Source organism: Apus apus, chromosome 12 (assembly GCF_020740795.1).
Source record: "Apus apus isolate bApuApu2 chromosome 12, bApuApu2.pri.cur, whole genome shotgun sequence".
NCBI lineage: Eukaryota > Metazoa > Chordata > Aves > Apodiformes > Apodidae > Apus > Apus apus.
This window is the reverse complement of record NC_067293.1, coordinates 5,285,820-5,305,077: the sequence shown is the minus strand read 5'-3', so window position 1 is coordinate 5,305,077 and position 19,258 is coordinate 5,285,820. Positions and strand designations below refer to the sequence as shown.

The 19,258-nt window shown below is 44.8% G+C and overlaps 1 protein-coding gene across 2 annotated transcripts in view; it reads right to left on the bottom strand.

Moving 5' to 3' along the window:
• Positions 1 to 19,258, bottom strand: part of LOC127389688 (gamma-aminobutyric acid receptor subunit beta-4) — a 69,110-nt gene that overhangs the window by 25,041 nt on the left and 24,811 nt on the right. For both annotated transcript variants that reach the window (XM_051630423.1, XM_051630424.1), the window contains exon 3: positions 17,863 to 17,930. In XM_051630423.1, coding sequence (XP_051486383.1) covers positions 17,863 to 17,930 — 68 coding nt within the window. The remainder of the gene's footprint in view (positions 1 to 17,862; positions 17,931 to 19,258) is intronic.

Here is a 19,258-nt window from a genome sequence, read left to right as displayed (position 1 = left end):
TCACCTCCCTGTAGAAAACTCTGTTACTGAGGCATCATTTCCATTCTCCACCTTTGAGATCTCCACCTGCACATCTTGGCCTGCTGCTTCACTGACCTGCGATTTCCTAATCCTTGACAGGGCCCTGCAACACCTCACAGAGTCTTCACAGAAACACAGAATCTTAAGGGTTGGAATGGACGTCAAAAGATGATCTAGTCCAACCTCACCTCTAACCAGGCCACCCTGCTGACATTGCTGAAAGGCAGCTCACCTAGAGGACCACAAAAACCCCAGAGAAGGAAGAGGAAATTACTTGGAGTCTCACATGCTGAAATATAAGTGAATCCTGCCAGCTACTGAGGCTGCTAGCACCCATCTCCAGAAAAGAGGAGACTGATAATTACAGCCTTTCCTGAAACCCAGCAGAGACCCAAACTGAAGATGACATAAAAGGACTGAACAGCAAAAGGCTGAAATGTTAACACAAGAAGGGCATGGATAGAGGAAGGTATTTCCTGTGGAAATCCAGCGGCAAAAAATTCAGTCAAGCATGCACAGGGACTTTTTGTGCAGCCTGTGAGCAGAAATGATCCCACTGTCACAGGAGACCACAGCTACCTCATGGAGGAATGTCCCAGGAGAAGGATCCCAGATCTGGGCCTAATAGGAACAAATTCACTTGCACAGAGGAAAGCAAAGTTTGAGGAGGCCAAGTCAATGTGAGGACATGAGGGTCCAGGAAAGGGGGACTAATACAGAAGAGTGGGTCACTCCTCACATTACAGGTTTGCTCCTGCTGAAGCACTGACAAACTAGAGGGCAGGAGGAGGCTGGAGAGCTTGGGCATCAGTTAAGGCACAGTAAGTAACAAGGGCAGCACTCTGCAGAGAGTGCAGCTTCAGTCTTTAAGTGGAAAAGCCACCTAAGGCACTCCTTTGTACACAGTGACACATTGTTAGAGTCCCTAGGCTCAAGGATGCCCCTTTGGAGGACAGCATCTTGTTTCCCTTTCTGCTCACAGCAGTGAGAGAAAGGGTCTAAAATTAAGAAACCCTCCCTCTTCTCCAGACAGAGCTGCCCCCTCTCCTGCACAGTCTCATGCCAGCACGCTGAACACAAGCATGGTATATGTCCCAGGTGGCATTTTTACAAATCTGCTTGTGCCAGTTCTGGAGACACAGTTATACTGTGTCAGACTAAAAGTCTTTCTACATTAGTATCCTGTCTTCACTAACAATAAACAGAATAGCAGGGAGGAATATAAGCAAATTAGGGTCTCTGTTGCGATACTTAATTCTTCAACTATTTGAGGCTTAAGGATCTCCTGAGCCAGAGCTGGTACCTTCTTCCCTGAAAATACTCAGTTTCTCTTCTGAGAGTTTGTCTTATCTCAGAATATTCAGTGTCTTGGCATCTACAATCATGTGGCAGTGAGTTCCACAGTTCAGCTCTCTGCTGTATTTACATCAGTTCAAAACAAGTAAGTATCAGTGATACTCTTTTCTGATTCCCTGTAGTGCTTGTATTAGGTCAGAAAATAATCATAACCCTACAGTACTCAAGCTTACAGGGTCCCACACCTTTTTAGATACTTAAGGGTTACTGAGCTGAACACAAATAACTACCTGCACTCTCAAAAGTAGTAGAAAGGCTCCAACAGAGGCAGGAAGCACCAAAGGTGGGGAGCAAGAACTGTTGTGTGGTTAAACACAGAACAGAGCTGCATGATGGCAGTGTCTTACATTCTGCTATTGGTTGTTGGACAAGCACAGACTGAAGGCAAGATAATGAAAACAGCTTTCCACTGTGCCTGTGGAATTAGGTGTTACAAAAGCATGAAGTCAGGAGCTTCACAGTATTTTGGAAGGTCTAGGCACTATCGTGGAAAATACAGTCCAAGTCATAAAAGGAAGAGACTAGCAAGAGAGAATAGCCCAAGGATTCAGAGCATCCTGCTGCAAGGCAGAAGCCCCATCTTCCAACAGAAAGTCACCAGAAGCATCCCTCCTGGGCAGGCTGCTTTGTAAACCCTCAGCACATCATGGATCATTGGCAGGTTGGGTCAGACCATTTTCTTTTGTGCTGTGACCTATAGAGTCCCCATACTAAATTTGTCCAGAGGCAGAAGTGTGCATGCTCATTGGGAGCTACACTAGACTTAGAAGCCAGGATTAGAAACGGAAGGAATAATGTATGTAAGGATCAAATCTTTGCTCAGAACACAGTATTTCTGCCAACAAGGATATCGCCTGTGTCTGGTCCATTTTTGTGGATCACAAATTACTCAGATACCTTTTGGAAGGGCTTTGAAATTGAAGGTGACTGTTGAAGCTACTAGTGAAGGCTGCATTTCACGAAACTCTTGTACGGGGAGCAACAACTTTTCTGCAGGGGAGAGTGCACACTGCTCTTCCACTACTGCATGACTTTGGGCATAGGGGACAAAAAGTTTTACAACTTGCCTCCAGCATTAGCTGTGCCACTTTTTCCTCCATATCCCCTCCACCCCAACTGTGACAAAGCACCTCCTTTTGGAAAAAAATGACCAAATAAAAGTCCTCCCCCATATAAGCAAATGACATATGGCCTCCTTGTCCAAGATCACAAAAGAACATTAGGAAAGCCAAGATGCTCCAGAAAGAGGGAGAAAAATGGAACACCTGACTTAGTAAAAACCAAGCTGCCATTGCCAGAGACTAATGAACAGTTTGTTGGCTTCAACTTCTTTGATGATTAAACACCAGCAGCTCCTGTTCCCGTCATTCTTGGGAGAGAAATTAAAGGACAAAGCAGTCCTCAAGCATGTTTCCTTTTAAGGAGGGGATAGGGGAAATAAGAGGAATTCTTTTTAAGGGGAGGAGACAGGATGCCTCTGCAGTCAACTGCAAACTATTTTAACAGTGTAAAATGCACAGAACACATGAAGGACAGAGCAAGACTGCCACAGGTTTTTCTTAGTGATCTTGAGAAAATTACCCTGGGAAGGGGTTATCCATTTCCACGCAGATAAAACAAGGGGTCCTAGGCCTTGATGAGCATCAGTTAACCTGGCATATGCAAACAGCTGACAGCAGTCCTTCTAGCTCTAAGACAGCACAAAGTCTGTCCAGACTCTCACCTTTGCTTGAGGCAGGAGGTAGCAGGCTCTTGTACTTAGTGTACTATTCATGGGGAGACTATTCTGCCAAAATGCTGCTTTTAATTTCTCCTTTGGTGCCAGTGCCCAGTTTAAAGCTTAAAGTTCTGCATGACAACCTTTATACATAAAGTGACTACTGTTCTAGATACTACCCTTCTCCCTGTGTTTCAGTGTAGCAGGTGAGAAAGCCACAGTCTCTTTCCAACTCCACTATTTTTTAATAACCAGGTGTCAGCACTGACTTGGGGATCAGGAAGAGCACCTCCCACCTGCAATCTCTCTGCCAGTAATGCAAGTTGCAATGCAATGTTGGTTTCTAGGATATGCCCTACGCTCTTCTGTGCTGCAGGTCTTTGTGCTCTTGAACTCATTTTCTTCAGGACCCGAGAAGCACTTTGTATGGAGATGTTCCCCTCACTAATCTGATCTACTTTTGCAGTAATTTGCATGTGTTTAATTCCTGAATGGATGTCCAGAAACTGGGACAGATATCAGCTATATCCTCAACAATGAGAGGTGTGCAAGCAAAGTGTCACTTTATTGCCCTATTTCTCTTCTGCCATGCCCTATCCCTGCAGCACCTGGAATGGTGCTGGGCCTGCAGGTGTAAGATAGAGGACATATGACATGAGCACTCATATGCCCATGACAAGTCTTCCAGACTTCAGAGCCTGTGCATCGATGCTCTGAGTAGCAGGCAACACCATGTTATCTGCTTAACAGCCCCAGTCCTGCTGGAAGCAGAGGTCAAGAGGAGAAAGCCAGAACTGCTGGGCACAGGGACAAATACCGCCTGCACTGAGCACATGCAAAACAGCAACCTTGTTCAGGGCTATAGGCAGCAACCCTGAAATCACCACCTGCAGCCTGACATCTTCCTCAGGCAAGCTCTTAAAAAACAATGCCAGGCAGTTTCTATTCTTAAACCATAAAATCTGTGAACTACCACATACCATTTCAGGTCTGATTTCACTTGTTTCCCTATGAACTAGTAGCTGGGCAAAACCCAGAGCCCATGGTACCCCCAAAGCAAGGTTGTTTGACCTTCCCATTTCTGCATCACCAGCTAGCTTTCACTCCAAACCTCACCATAACCTGAGAAATTGTCTCTCCCAGAGAGGAACAACTTAAATGAGAAGTGGTCAAACTCATTTTTGGTTCCTGCACTTTCTCATACCAAAGTACCACAGCGGGGCATGCCTTGTCCAGACAGTCAACTAAAGGCCAGAGAAGCAAGGCCATACATTAATTTCAGAAAAACATCATGCATGAATTTGAACAGTTTTCAGGCAGAAAGTCAAAGGGATGGTGCTTACACTACCCTCTCACTAATAGATGGGCTGGGAAACGTTAGGGATTCATTGTCCTACCAGAGGACCTAAAAACCGGTAAGATGCACACCTAAACAAGGAGGAAGCTCAGGCTGAGTAATTTCTTCCAGGAAAATGATGAGTTAGAGGAATGACTGGCTTGAGATAGTGCAGAGAGGGCAGCCTGCTGCCCTCTCCTCCATGAGAAGTATGATGTAAGATTTCTCAAGTGAAGTCTGTTGCAGGAATTACATGGATCCCAGACAGTACAGGTAACTCGTTTTTTTGCCTTGTGGAGATCCTTAAAGGTTTATTGCTTACATCTATGTTCTGTTAGTACATCAAATATCTCCAAGTGGCTTCATCAAGTCTCCCCAAACTTCTTCTCTCTTTTCCCATATTTACTTAAGGCAAAATCATAACCATTTAGTTGATTTTCTTAACCTCTCTCTAGACATGTACAAGGTCACCCGTTACCAGTATGAGACACACAAACATTAATGCACTGTCTCTTGGGACTCTTAGAGAAGAGTTATGATCACGCATTGCACAGCAGTGAAAAGGAAGCTGAGGGCATGCTTATGTAACAACAAGCTCTCTGGTTTGAAATACTTGGTAATTTAAGACAAATGACACTGCCATAGGCTTCTGTTGACCCATGACAGGAAAAATATGTTGCTTTCAGAAAGGTCAACTTTACCTTCTGCTGTTTGCCTGCACTAATGCAGTGTGCTACACAACTGCCTTCTGCACACCTACAAGGTATAAGACAGTGCTGGTGCCTTTATCCCACCTCTTCTCTTCCTGTCCCACCTAGCTTCTCCCAACTCATCTTTTTGTACTTTCCCAGCACTGTCCTCACTGCCTTCCAGCATGTGTTTCCAGTGCCCTCCTGCATACACATATGGGCGTATCTAATACACACCCATTAAAGCTCAAAAATGTTCTTAATAATCACTTTGTATTTAATTAAACATGCAACAACTAGCCTATTAGAGTAAATTAAATTTGAGTGAGATGTTTAAACAGTGACTAGTGAAGATATCAGTTTCTAAAGCCCTCAGAAGGAAGGGGGCAGGGAAAGGGAACATGCCAAGGGAAAGGAGATGCTGGAAGACTGGTTATGCTTCCTAAACATTTTTAAAGGGTCTTCACAGCCTCTGTGTGTATCAGTGAATTTTCACTTGGTAGAGGCTTTCTTACCTCTTGTTTGCTGAGAGATTTTAATTTCAAGTGGTTAAAACTCAATAGGCTTTCTAGCAGGAGCAACCTGGTAACAGAAAAATTTAATTCTCCAAAACATTCCCAGAACTCTTCACTCCTCTTTTTAAAATCTAAATGAAACATCCACTTCACCTTGCCAAGAGTTTTATTGGACGCCAGTCCAGTCAGACTGTACCACAAGCAGGAAAGGTTCTGCAGCCCTCCACATAGATACTGACTAGTAGAGATCACAAGGCTGGAGGAATGTGGAATTAAAACAGTTTAGGGGCTTAGTAGCCCATTGGAATTAGATACTCTAGAAAACACCTCTGGGTATCAATTTTAAGTCACTCAGTTTTAATTCTGTAGGAGACTTTGTGCATTTTCACCTGTGCCTCGTTTTCTCTTATCCATAAAAGTAAGACACTGATGCTAACCTGCCTCTGTGCTGCACTTTGGAATCCCCACATCTCTAGGCAAGTGCTGAGTGTGTAATGAACAGAAATGAACTTTTCTCCCTGAGGAAAAAAAGTTAAATACAGCTTGTGGCAGTCAAGACCACCAATGCAGTTTGGGGCTGCATAGGCAGGGAATTGTGCGATGAATGAAACAATATTACTGCTTTGCATGACAGAATAAAATGCTGTATATATGGCTCTGAAAGCTGAAATCATGAGACTCTCTGTAACAGTATCAAGGCACACAGTGCTTTAAAGACATTGTTTTTAACTTGGAGAAGGAAGGTTTGATATTCCAGGTTCTAAAAACTGCCACAAAGATGTCATTTCCCAGGAGGTAGCCAGAGGCAAGGAAATTTTTTAAATTATATAAGATGCCTAAAAAGTCCCAGGTGAAAAAAATCACCTCAAGTAGGCTAGCAAAGATTGGTTTGACCAAAAGGTTAGAATGGTTATTTCTTGTAGAAATAAAATTTTGACTATGTAGGAAGGACAACTGGGAGAAAGCAGATATGATGATGAAATGCAGAAAAGCAGAACATACTTCTGGCAATAGGGCTCATTTAGGTGTCCTAAAGGTAGACTATGGCAGCCCTGTGGTTTGAAAAACAAGGCCTACTTTTCAACAGGTCCAAGCAAACTGGATGCAAGCTATTGCACTTGAAAACCCTAAGACTTCTGCACACAGAGAGACAGTTCTAGATCTGAGGTGACTGCTTCTAGAGAGGAATACTCTGCACAGCCACATATGTGGCCCCTATCCGAGAAGAGGGCTGGCAATGAGCTCTCTCAGCTGCGGTGTGAGCAGAGCACTGTAGAGCCTTGCTGGGGCAAGCAAAAAGCACAGGAGTGTCAACTAACCTGTTCTGGGAAACAATTTCTACTGTCAAGAGTACTGACCAGACAGTGTATCATGGATTTAGTCTCCAGCTGCCTCCATCCATGGGTTAGTCTGCCCTTGTCTTTGCCAGAGTAAAGCCAAGGGAGGCAGTCCAGGCTGACACCACCACGTGGCTCATGCCATTGTTCTTCCACTTGAGCAATCCAGGTCTTGGCAGTGGGATCAGAAACCTGATGATGGACGAGTGCAGTGTTCTTACCTGACAATAGCATTCAAAATGCAGCTGCATGAAACACTCTTGATTCTGCTGAACAAGTCAAGCTTATTACAGGATGTATGAAGAAAAGGGAGAATTCAGCAGGCTGGAGAGGTCCAGAAACAAACTTTGACTTCGTGGCCAACTGGATGGCAGAGAGCTAGCTGCAGTCTCTGTCCATGCTGAGTGAGTGCTCTCTGCAGTACCAGGACCAACAGTCCTGGAGCCAAGGAGCTCTATTTGCAGAGCTGGCTGAAAGTTATTGGCAGGGAGCCCATGTGAGCTCGGTAAATAAAGTATCCAGATAATAAAAATACCCAAAGGCACTGTTTAATTTTTCTGAGGGTTCTGATACAGCCACGAATATGGAGAAGGAATAGAAATCTTGCAGACAGGAACAGGAGCACAGGGCAAAGCCATTCTCCCAGAAGAGTGGAACACAAGCCACCTGGCAGGTCTGATGGCTCACAGCCTGTAAAGCTAAATACCTGACCCTCATTTGTGGGGGTACCATCTGACCAGAAGGGCCTTCCTCTGCAGTCACACTGAAGTTAAAGGAGATACTGTGGTGGCAGGTTGCTGCAGTGGAAAAGGGAGATGAGCTCCAAACTGAAAGCAGCAAGTACATTTTGGGTTTGCTTCCCTCTTCACTAGAGCCTCAGATGGGAGCTCAGCGCACCCTGCAGAGGGGCAAAGCATGTATAAGAGGACATACTCCAGCCTGATGACCCTCTGCACCCTGGCATAGTTGTGCACGTCCTGCAAGCAGTGATGTGGAGAGGACCAATGGATCTTGCCTTTTACTCCTGTCTCTGCTACTTTTCCTGGCTGGAGCCAGACTGAAACACCTCTTGTAACAGGGCAGCAGGGACTGTCCACATTTCATCCCACATTCATGCACACCCTTCTTCTCCAAAACCGTCTCCTCCATCTGACTAGAGGACCTTCCTGGATCTCCAAACAGCTCAGCAGATCCTCTTCCTTTTACCATTCCTTTTCCTTGAATGTTCATTTTTCTCTGTAGCCTAGCAACTCAGCACAGACTCAGAATATTAACAGCTCCTGTCCCCACACACGATCTTCTCCAGAGGCCTGAAAAATGCAATAGCAGGAAGGCTAAGAGGGGCAAGAGCAAGCACGAGAGATGTAGGCAGCAAGCAAGGAGCTCTACCAGCATTCAGAAACAGCAAAGCTATTCAGCTGCCTTATCTGTCACCTTCACTTAACGTGTACACAACATATAGAGCTATATATAGCCCCATTTATTTACATATTCAAATAGCAACATGACACAGAAGTACTTGTATTTGGATCTAGGCTCTATATTAAGGTGCTGGCGCTCTTGAACATGTACCCTCTCTATTGCTAGATGCTTTAAATGTATATATGACAGGATGTCAGAAGGTCAGATTCTCAAGATCTAATTTGGTTTTCAATCAAACCAGATGAAGTTTTCACTTGTGGGAAGATACTTTAGCATTCTGCAGTAATCCTCTCCAATGCTGCAGCATTGCTGTTGAAACAGGTGGCAGTTTCAAACACTGCTCTCAAATACAGACAGCTTTATAAATATATATATATGTATATATGTGTGTGTGTGTTTATATATAAAGGCTGTAGGAGTGATACCTGTGTAAATACCTCAATAAAAGCTTAAGCAGAAGAGAAAAAAAAAAGAGAGACATTTTTATCCTGGCCAAAGTTTCCTGCAGTAGCAATTCTAACTACTACAGGAATGCTGGGGTCCAAGCTGAAGTGGTTCATATCACCACCATACAACACTGACATGTTCAGATCTAAAGATAACTTGGCTGATACAGGAACAGATGGAGCCCTGCAATGCATAGTGCTGTTCAGCTGAAAGCACACTGGAATCTATACAGCCACAGACTGTCATCCTCTCCTGCCATGGGGTGGAGTCACCTGTGAAATGCAGTGAACTTCACCTCTTCAGTCAGAGTACAGAAATGTGCTCATTTGGGATATCAACTAGTGAGCAAAACAGGTCAACTCTTTTTCTTAGTACTTGGGCAAGGTTGACTCAACCTTGCTGAGGCTTGAGCTTGTGATACCGGAGGACTTGCAGAGCTGCTTCTTAGGGATAACAGCATCATGGAAATGGACAGGAGGGAATAATTTGCAACATGCATTGCCACCATATGTTATTTGTGCTGCAAAACTCGAGGTCAAGCTAGGAACCGGCCAGTCTGCCCAAGAGCTTTCTCATAACCAAGAATTTCCAGTTATGCAAAGATCTTTCTGCAGACTCTCTCATTAAGGTGTCAGATGAATGCTACAAGATCCCTAGGAAGAAACCAGCATAGTAGAATAGAAAGCCTCAGAGGAACAGAATAATTCTCTAGTCCAGCAGTTCATGGTCTTTCTTCTACCAAGTTTGTTTCACCAAGGTTTCCACAGTTCACCATTTACTGATCTATGTAGATGGCAAAATCATGTAGTGCAATTAGGCCAACAAAAGTATTTCATTCAAGGACATCATTAATGTTCAAAACATCAGAGCCCTTCAGCAGAACCATAGGAGACCTCTTTATAGGGGAAGCAATAAAGACACCCCCTCTCACATAAGGACACCTGCAGGCAGTGCAGGGACAAGAACCCAGCAGGACTGCTGCTTTACTAGACTGCTCTCTCTGCACATGCACTGAGTCCTGAGAGCTCTATCTCAGAAGGAATTGCTGGTGCTTTGTGCAGATCCCAACTTTCAGCTGGCCACAGCATTTGAAGAGGCTGTCTGGTGATCTTTGAGTTGTTACTTAGCAACTTGACTCTAAGATGTAGTGAATGCACTGGGCTGTCTGCAGTCAAGCAACACCAGGACCAAGGGCATAAGGAGAACTTTGTGATAGGAATGGGATAATCTGTGAAACATTATGGAAGACAGATAAGATTTTTTTTCCCTTCTACAAGCTGCCATAAATGCTGTAAATATTGACATATGAGTCACACTGACCTATTTTCTGATTTTTCAGCTGAGACAATCTCTTTGCAATCAATTTCAAAACCAATGAAATCGGAGTCCTTCAGGCCACTTCACAAGTTTGCTTTATTCTTAACTACTTTGTGCAAGAACCCTGTCCCCCTGTGGAGGGAGCATCCCTGTCTTTAGGGCAGAAAGGGGACCATTGCTCCCCCATACCATCACACTGCTGAGCACCCCTGAGGCCAGATGCTTTACTTGTCCTCGTGTACTACCTTCATCCAAGGGTTCTCTCAGCACCATCAGTGGGATTTTTGTTAAAGAGAAGCATGATGCGATGAGAGCAGCTAGCCACATCTGATTCTTGACTGTTTAGACTGCATCAGTGCTGGTGAAAGTCACCCTGAGCCTCAGCAGTCACAGAATGTCATCACTGCAAGGACAGACAAAGTAACCTCAATCCTAGCAATGACAGATAAGGTGGGTCCTTGACATACCTTTTGTTGCTAAGATGGTTCTAGGAGATCAATAGTTTTCTGCTCTCACCATTTATCTAGATGAGCCACAGAGAAAGCAGTTTTACCTCCTGCCTGTGAAACAGATCAGCTCAAAGGTGCTATGTCTAGAGTGGTTTGGAGGTTACTTTCCACCCTGCTACAACCATCTTTTATTTCTCCATACATCCCTGTGGCAAAAGAAAAAAGCATCAAGATGCTTTCCTTCAGCTAACCAAGTGGTTGTGTTTATGCAGAAGCTACTTCCTGCTGCTGGAGAAGCAGAGACACGAGGAGGCCACCAAGGTGAGCGTGTATCTGATGGCAGTGTGCACAGGAACCTGCACACACCCCTCGTGCAGGACTGCCCTTTGCATCCCCTGCTAACTCTTCCCTTCAGGAAAAAGCTGTTTCACACATACAGAACTGCCACTGATGATGTCCCAAGCAAACAGCCATCAAATGCATCACATCCCTGCTCACCAGGACTTGAAGTGACATTAGCTGCATGACCAAAGCTGTAGTGATACAATCATCAGCAGAGGAAGATGCAGATATTTGTCAGCTCTGAAGAAACCTTCCATCTCAGCTGCATGTTTGCAACACCTTAGTTTAAATCCCAGAAGCCCCTAGCATGTGGGAAAAGCACATAACCTCTGCCTGCCTGGGGACATCTCACCCTCAGTCAGAGATGTACCCTCTTACCCTGCCCCATTGGTGTGATCTGGCCCTTCTCCAGCACCAAGGCCCCACAGCATCATCTGCTACCTGCATCCTCAGCAGCTTACAGCAACCCAACAGGACTACAGCCCCTGTAACAGCACAACGTCATTAGCTCAGAACCAAAGCTGTCTCTTAGTTTTATTGTATTTTGGCAATCTTCAGTATTCAGCAGCCTTAAATACCAAGATACAATGTACACACACGCTCACACTACAGTGTCACAGGCCTGGAGATACCTTAGGCTACAGGGAAACTTTCACAGCACTGGAGTGTCATGTCATACTTGCATCTCATAGCATATAGCTCCAGAAACCTCTGACTGTAGGATTTAAATGCTTTAACCTTTGATTTTTAAAAGCCTTTGGATACTCAGGGACATAGAATAGACTGACTGGAAAACACCTGTATGTAATTTTTTCCATTGAAAATAGATGGCAACAAAGCAGAACACTTTCAAAGAAGAGTAAGAAAAATGCTGATGCATTTGAAGAGAATGTGTGGTAGCATAAGGTACAACACAGTAGCAGAAACTTCTTAAAAATCCTGGGTTTTAAAGCTCAAGATGTCTGTACCAATGGAAGATCCTTTGCAGGGGCATATTGCAGCAAAGCTGTTTCTGAACATCACTGCAGACATGCAGAGGGTCTGCTAGAGGGTCCTTAAAGGCTATTGCCAAAGCTGCACCAGGTCCAAGGAAAACAGGTTTTTGCAGGCATAATTTGACTACAAGTTGGACATCATGCATCCAGATCAGCAATTCTGCATGAAAATACATTTTCTTGCCTCTTCCCTGAAACAGGCCAAAAGTCAAGAGCTCTGACCAGGGGGATGTACAGGTGAAGAGGCTGCTGTGTTGTGTACCAAAGAAAGCCTCTTGTTGGCAGCCCAGCCATCCACCCTCTCTTCTTTTGTCAGCTATGCCCAGCATACAGCAGAGACAAGCACATAATACTACTGTGCATGGGTTACACTGAAACTGAGATTCAACCAGTGACTGCATTTTCATATTCCATGGAAAACAGAAGTGCAAAGCCTGATCAGGACAGATTCCACTACAAAGACTATTTCAAGCTTGCCTAGTAGATGGAAAATTTGACACAGCGAGAAGAGTGATGCCTCACTGATGATGGCATGACAGGTTGTAGGATGAACTGAGCTAGTGAAGAACATCCTTACATACAACCTGATCCACTTTCTTTTGGGTTAAAAGCCAATTAAAAAAACCTCACAGCACATTACTGCCTTGGAACATGCTTTACATCTCTCCTGAACAGGGAAAACTTCTTTATCAAACATGATAGCTTGTTTTTCAAGTAAGCCTCAGGAAGTTGGGACATGATGCTTCTTTCCACAATCCCAATGAGACCCAGTGCAGGATGCCAGTGTCAGTGCAGCCACTCCAACAAGAAGCAGTGGGGCAACAGGTGTGATAGAAGTAGAGAGCAGGGGGCAATGAAGCAAAGCATCAAGGTCAGCTTTGCCAAGCATCCTGCACAAATCTCTAAACTATCTGCACTGCAGACTGACCCCCAGCAGAAGGTATTGCCAGTCCCACAGGCATCATTCCTTTAACACATTCTCCCAAACATCTGTATTTGGAAGATGTTTTTTCTTACACTAGCCCTCTACAATCTTCTTGTAACTTTTCAACTTGTCACCAGGTTTATAAAACTTTAAAGCGAGTGCTATAACAAACTGAAACAATGTTATTGCAGATGTAGGAGAGCATCTTGGGATGAATAAATTATAGGAGCCACAAAGACATCACAACTGCAACGGCTGGATGCTCCCAGCTGCCTGAGGTGTGCAGGTACACGGGAAGGAGCAGGTTTAGGACTGCACAGATCATAGGGCAGGGAAGTTGAAGCATTACAAAGTGTAACCAACTCTTATTTCAAATGCAGACCAAACTTCTGGTTATTTTTCCTTATTGAAGCAGCTCATTAATGCTTGAAGAGAGTCTGAACTGCCTGGTACTAGAAAAATATGTCTCCAGAGGTAACCTAGAGAAAGAGAGGCTACAGTTGGAAATATTAGCTTTTAGTCCCACCATGCAGCAAGTACAATATATCCCGGGAAGTCTAGTCCTCAGCTGTCTGTTGTAAGGACATGCAAGACTCAAGGAAGAATTCCAGTCCTCCTGCAGCCATTGATTCTAGATAGCATCAAAATTGGATCCACCAAAGTAGGTTGGCTGAACCAGACCACTAAGCTGATGGTGACTCTTGGCAGTATTCAGGACACATAGCTCCACACTTGTCAGTGCTCTTCTCTTTTCCTGGGTCAGAAGAACTGCTAGACTCCTCAATAACTTGGGTATCAGACTAAGAGGTCTGAACATAGCATTGTCCGGGTACCACCATACACCAACAAGCAGCTGTGAACACATGCATGATGTTCCATACTTTCTGCAATTCAACCAGTTGTAGCAAAACAGCATTTACCAGGTAACTTATCCAGCCTGTTTCTCCTCTAAGGAGAATTAGGAGATACCATCCTTCCACTCTTTGCAGATCATCTTAGTTGCTGAACATCATGATGAAGACATTTCTCCTTTCAGCCTGCCTTTAAATCCCCAACTTGCAGATTTGTAGAGGATGTGAAAAGACTCCAGCTAGGCCTTTCATCTTCATGGATCAGCACTTCCCAGAGGGTCTGTCAGTCTAATGTGCCCTCCCCAATACCTATTTGGCCTGGCCCCTGGCATCCTTTCCCAGGCATTTCAATTGATGTCACTGATCTTGGCTCAGAAAATAATCCTTCTAATCACTGACAAGAACAGAGGCTGCAGCTCAGCGTTGCTTAGCAAGGCTAAGAGGAGTACACAGTAATAAAGCATTACTCTAGCAAGTGAGCTTGAAAATACAGCTGACCACACACACAGGCAGCAATTGTGATGAACAAGAAGGTGCCATTTTTTAAACTAAGGACAGTGGTTTTTATCCCTTATAATTGGGAGATCATTACAAAGCCAACACTGTACCTATGAACATCCTGCTCCCTGGCATGACTCCATCTTCTGAGCTGTACCATGGCACAGTATCTGGACACAGCCCCCAAGGAGCTGGAGATGCATCACCTTTGTATAGCAAGGCACCAGGAAACAAATACAGGCACCTGCAAACTACCCTGTTTATCAGAGTGCCTGGGAACTTCCAGCCTAAAGACATAACTCTTGTCTTTGCAGAGACAAGAGTATCCTCCAGAATTGAAATGTCACCACATCATTTTGAGAATACAGCTCCCATGGGAGTGAAGGCAAGGAGTGCTTCTTAGATCATGGGTGGAGCTGTATTCCTCCACAGCACCATATCCAGCTGGACTCCTGTGGAAAACAACTTTCTGAATCATGCAAGGGCTAGTAACCAACAGCACTTCTTCCTCACCATCACACAGTCAGCAGATGCCAAGAATCCCAGGGAAATGTCTGGGAGAACTGGGGGCTCTCTTCAGCCTGCCCAGCACCAGGGCCATTGTTCCCAAAAGGATGTCTGAGGATTAATTAATTATCCTACAAGGGGCAGTAAGTAATAACACTCCTTGTGGAACAATAGAAGCTATTTGGTTGCCATAACAACCCAGCTTCACTTGTGTGCCTTTAATGTATTCGCAGCACAGTTCCTTTCCCAATCACACATGATGCCAAAAAATGTCTTGTTTTTCTTGCCAGTATCCATGTCCAGAAGCAGGGGTAAGACACAGCCCTTTCCCTGGGGCATCTGTCACACAGAAGGAAGATGCACATAAAATCCCTTCAGCCTGGAAACTTGCATCACCTAAGAACTCTTCTGCTCCCTAAATGTTTTTTATTTAAGATGATTCTCATTTTTTAACCCCTTCTTTGAAGCTGCCTCACCATGGTGCTCCTAGATCTTAATCTTGGGTAGGCTCTCACATACTTTGTCATGTCCTCTCCAGCTCCCTCCTAACATATGTAGGAAGGATGGGCAGGATATCAAGTCAGACAGAGGGCTAGGAGGGATAATCAAGATTCCAGAAATGAGATGTCTTTGCACTATCAACAGGAGTGTGGCATGGACAGTGCCTGGTGCCCAACCATATTACAGCCATATGATAACCACCAAAACACTCAATGTCCATCAATAATTCTGGAAAATACAGAGCAGCATGTGGATGAAGGTCCAAGCCAGGCAACCTGCTCTCCCATGCACCTCACAGAGATGGATATTTCTCCCCAGCATTTGCTCCAGCCATCTTGGGGCAGAGTGATGCAGGTTTTCACTGGAGAGGGGAGACCATTGTATTCACATGACAAGGGTTGAAAAGTGTTGCTAAGAAAATGGCTACTAGCCTAGGGCACAGCAGGCCTGCCCACATGCTCCAACAGGTGTATGACAAAGCACTTGTTCAGCCTTTATATTTCATGGACACACCTCCAGCAAGAGGTTCATCCTGAAACAGCCTCTGCAGTGCTCAGCCATCTTCTCAGCTCTACAGAGGAAGACCAGGGCAGTTGCTACAGATAAGCAGAGAACCAAACCCTCACTCCCTCCTAGTTATGTTTGTGTAAGCTGGGATCTTCAGCTACAGGCCCAGACCCCACACCATTGAAGCTGGCTCCAGCAGAGGGTGACAGCTGGTTCTCCACATAGGAAAACTCAGGTTCAAGTTGAGACGGGGGAAGGAGATGACTCAAAGTTATGCTTTGCCCTGACAGGCAAGATAGATGGAACTAGGTTAAGCCATCTGGCTCTTCTATGTTGAGACTAACCTCAAGCACAGCTACCCAATGCAATGGGGACAGCAATCCGTACCTGAAATTCTGGTTGTACACACTGCCCAGGGTCACTGTGACTAGACTAAGGTGTAACATGTCATGCTGATAATTACAGCACTGGTAGGATAATAGCAGAGAGTCTGCAAAAGAAACTGTTCCATATGAGAACCTGAAGGTTCACTGTTAGCAATTCACCCTGGGTCATACCAACATATGCATGATTTTCAAGCAGTTTGAAAACCAAAAAAGACAAGATTGTCTTGCTTCCCCTCCTCCCTCACCACTCCCTGCCCCATGCAACAGCAGAATATTTGTTGGGCCAGAGAAACAGGGCAGGAGAGTCCAGAAACAGATAAATAGGACAGGAGCATTGGGAGACCAAAGTTTTAATTGACTTGAGCAGCAAGAGCTCTAAACTGGCCTAGGATTCTCTTGCATGTGTCAGAAACCAGGGAACAGGACAGCTGCTGCCAGGAGGTCTCTACCAGCCTTCCACTCCACTCACACTCTTGGAAAGCAGTTTGGAGGAAAAGCCTCTGGACAGAAGGAGGCAAGGCAAGGTTAGTCAATGATCAATGCAATCCGTGTCCTATGCTGGGTGCTAAGGGCTTCTGAGAGACAGATAACACAGGCCTGGATGTGCACCCAAATCATGATCAAAGTAACTTAAATTCCACCCCAAACCATTGCTATCTAAGCAGGTATTTTTTTCTTCTCAGTGCTATGAAAGCCAAGCCTAGCAATGCCACCCAAAACAAGATCTTCATTAGATGCCTCTATTTCCAGTACAGATCTCCAAAGAAATGTCAGTTAGCACCAGCAAGCACAAACAAACACCGTCTGATTTTCAACTTGGCAAGCCCAGGCTGATTGTAAAGCCACCACTGCCCTTGTGTCAACCAAAAACCACAACTCACATTTACTCTTTTAAGGCATCAGCTTTAATGGCTTAAAGGTGTGTTTGCAACCAGTACAGAAGGATAAGGAGTGAGAGTCTGCCCTGGATAAGATGCCACTAGCTCCAGAGATGTCAGAGTTCCTCCATCCACATGTTCCCAAGTAACACCAGGGATACTTCAGGGCATACACATTCACTAAGCCTAATAGAATTTACCCCACATTAGGAAGTGAACTGCAGGCTTTCAGCCTGTCCACCAGCTGCAGTAGGTGTGTGTACCATAGAGGTCCCACATGCCAGTCCTGTTTTAGAAATATTGTTTCAGTGCATTCAGGTTGTTTCAGCCTGGGCCTGAGGCTGTGGGGACAAGTGACAGGCAGTCCCAGTAACACAGGCCATTCAGTGGGTGAAAGGAGCCAGGCTCAAAGTGAAATCAGTATGCTGAGAAAACAAATAAATTGAAAAAAAACCCCAAAACACCTCCTTTCCTACAGCCCAGGTAAGTGTTTGATTTTTTTTCATCAAAATACTCATGGAGAAATCATCCTTGAATTCCTTACTCTTTAGTGAGGAAGAATTCCATCTTACAACGGAGTTCCCATCACCCCTCAAAATTCTGTGCCCAAAGCAGAAGGAAAAAGTACTTTTGCAGCACCAGAAAGATGTCATTCTTTCTCCTACAACTTCCCAGCTGCAAGGAAGATCTGTAGTACTTCAGTGAAGGAAGTAGGGGTGTAACATTCCCTGCTTTTAAGAAGTGCACCTGAGATCTCAAGTGGCTCCAAGAAGCCACTATCTTGGAAGCACACCTCCATCAGGGAATGGAAGAACCTTTTATCAAGGGTTTGTTTTTTTTTTCCCCCCCTCTCTTTCCAAGCTTACCATGTTGACTTCAGAGATCTGGTCAATGCTGGAGATATGGATGCTCATTCCCACTGTGACAGGGTTACCTGAAACACAAATGGATTGTGTTAGAACTATATTCATGCACTTGTCCCTTACCTGTTATTAAGGAATTGCCTAGAAATGCATGAATATTATTTGAAGCAGCCTCACATACCCCAAGCATCAAGGTTTTCCAAGTCACATGCTCAAATGATTAAAGAAGACTACTCTAACTCCCAGCCTTACAGACTCACCCCTAGAAGTAGTGCAGCCTAAGCTTGATTCTTTAATTCCTGGAAGTTAATTACCCCCTAGTTATACAATTATCTCTGGTTATTCCAAATAATGCCTTCAGAGACCATCAGTGTGCTCCCAGTGGGCTTGCATAAGGTGTTACTGATTGACCATTCAAAGAACATAGCAATCAAGCCCATGCAACACAGGGGCAGGAAAGACACTCCAGCTCACTCCTCCATCACTCTGTCAGCTCAGAGTGCTCAGTCTGAAAACCCCACGTGAATTTTAATGCCCAAGATACCAGACAGGTTCAGGGATCAGATCTATGAAGTGACAAAGCAGCACTCATATAGTGGTTTTTCAGAGCAGAGCAGCATTTGGGTTAGAGAAGAGATTCCCCATTTTGCCATGGGTATTAGGGCCCATGTCACCTCACACTCTCTTGCCTGCAGCCACAGAGCTGGGGCAGACACCTGCAACCAGGTTTGCTGGGAAATTCAGATACTGTCTTACCCAGTAACCAGGCTACCCTCAGGCCAAAATAAGTGCCAGTGGCTGCAACATGCAAGATGAGCTTGTGAAGGGACACCACACATGGGCAGTCACAGCCAGACCCATTCCTCTCTCTTGTCCAAGTGTGGCAAGAGCTGTATTACCATTTCCCACAAACCTCTAGAGTCAGGGCAGAAACCAGCCATTTCAGTCCCTTCTTCCAGGTGTGTGGGCATCCCAACTAGACCCAGACTCATACCTGGTTCCACCTAAACCCCTCTGACTAGCAGCTCCCACAGCCAGGCAACAGCACAGCCCTTTCAGTGAAGTTTAAGCCACATAAAACCATTTGCAGAGAAATACACATCCACTACCAAAACCAGTAAAAAAACTCGTGTAGCTTGAGATGGAGTTTCTGATTGCTGCCCTTCTCCTGTCATCTCCATAGCCCCAAAGCCAGAGGACAAATCTAAACTCACCACAAGTAAAGCCTCTCTTCTCACACATACAAGGTGAAAAATGATTCCTTGCAATGCAGTACTGGAAATAGAATGGCAACCAGTTGTGCCACTCAAGGTATTAACTCTTCCATGGACTCATTAGTAGATCTAAGTGCTGAAATATTTACAGTTAATCATTAAATTACTTAGTAATTAGGAGATCG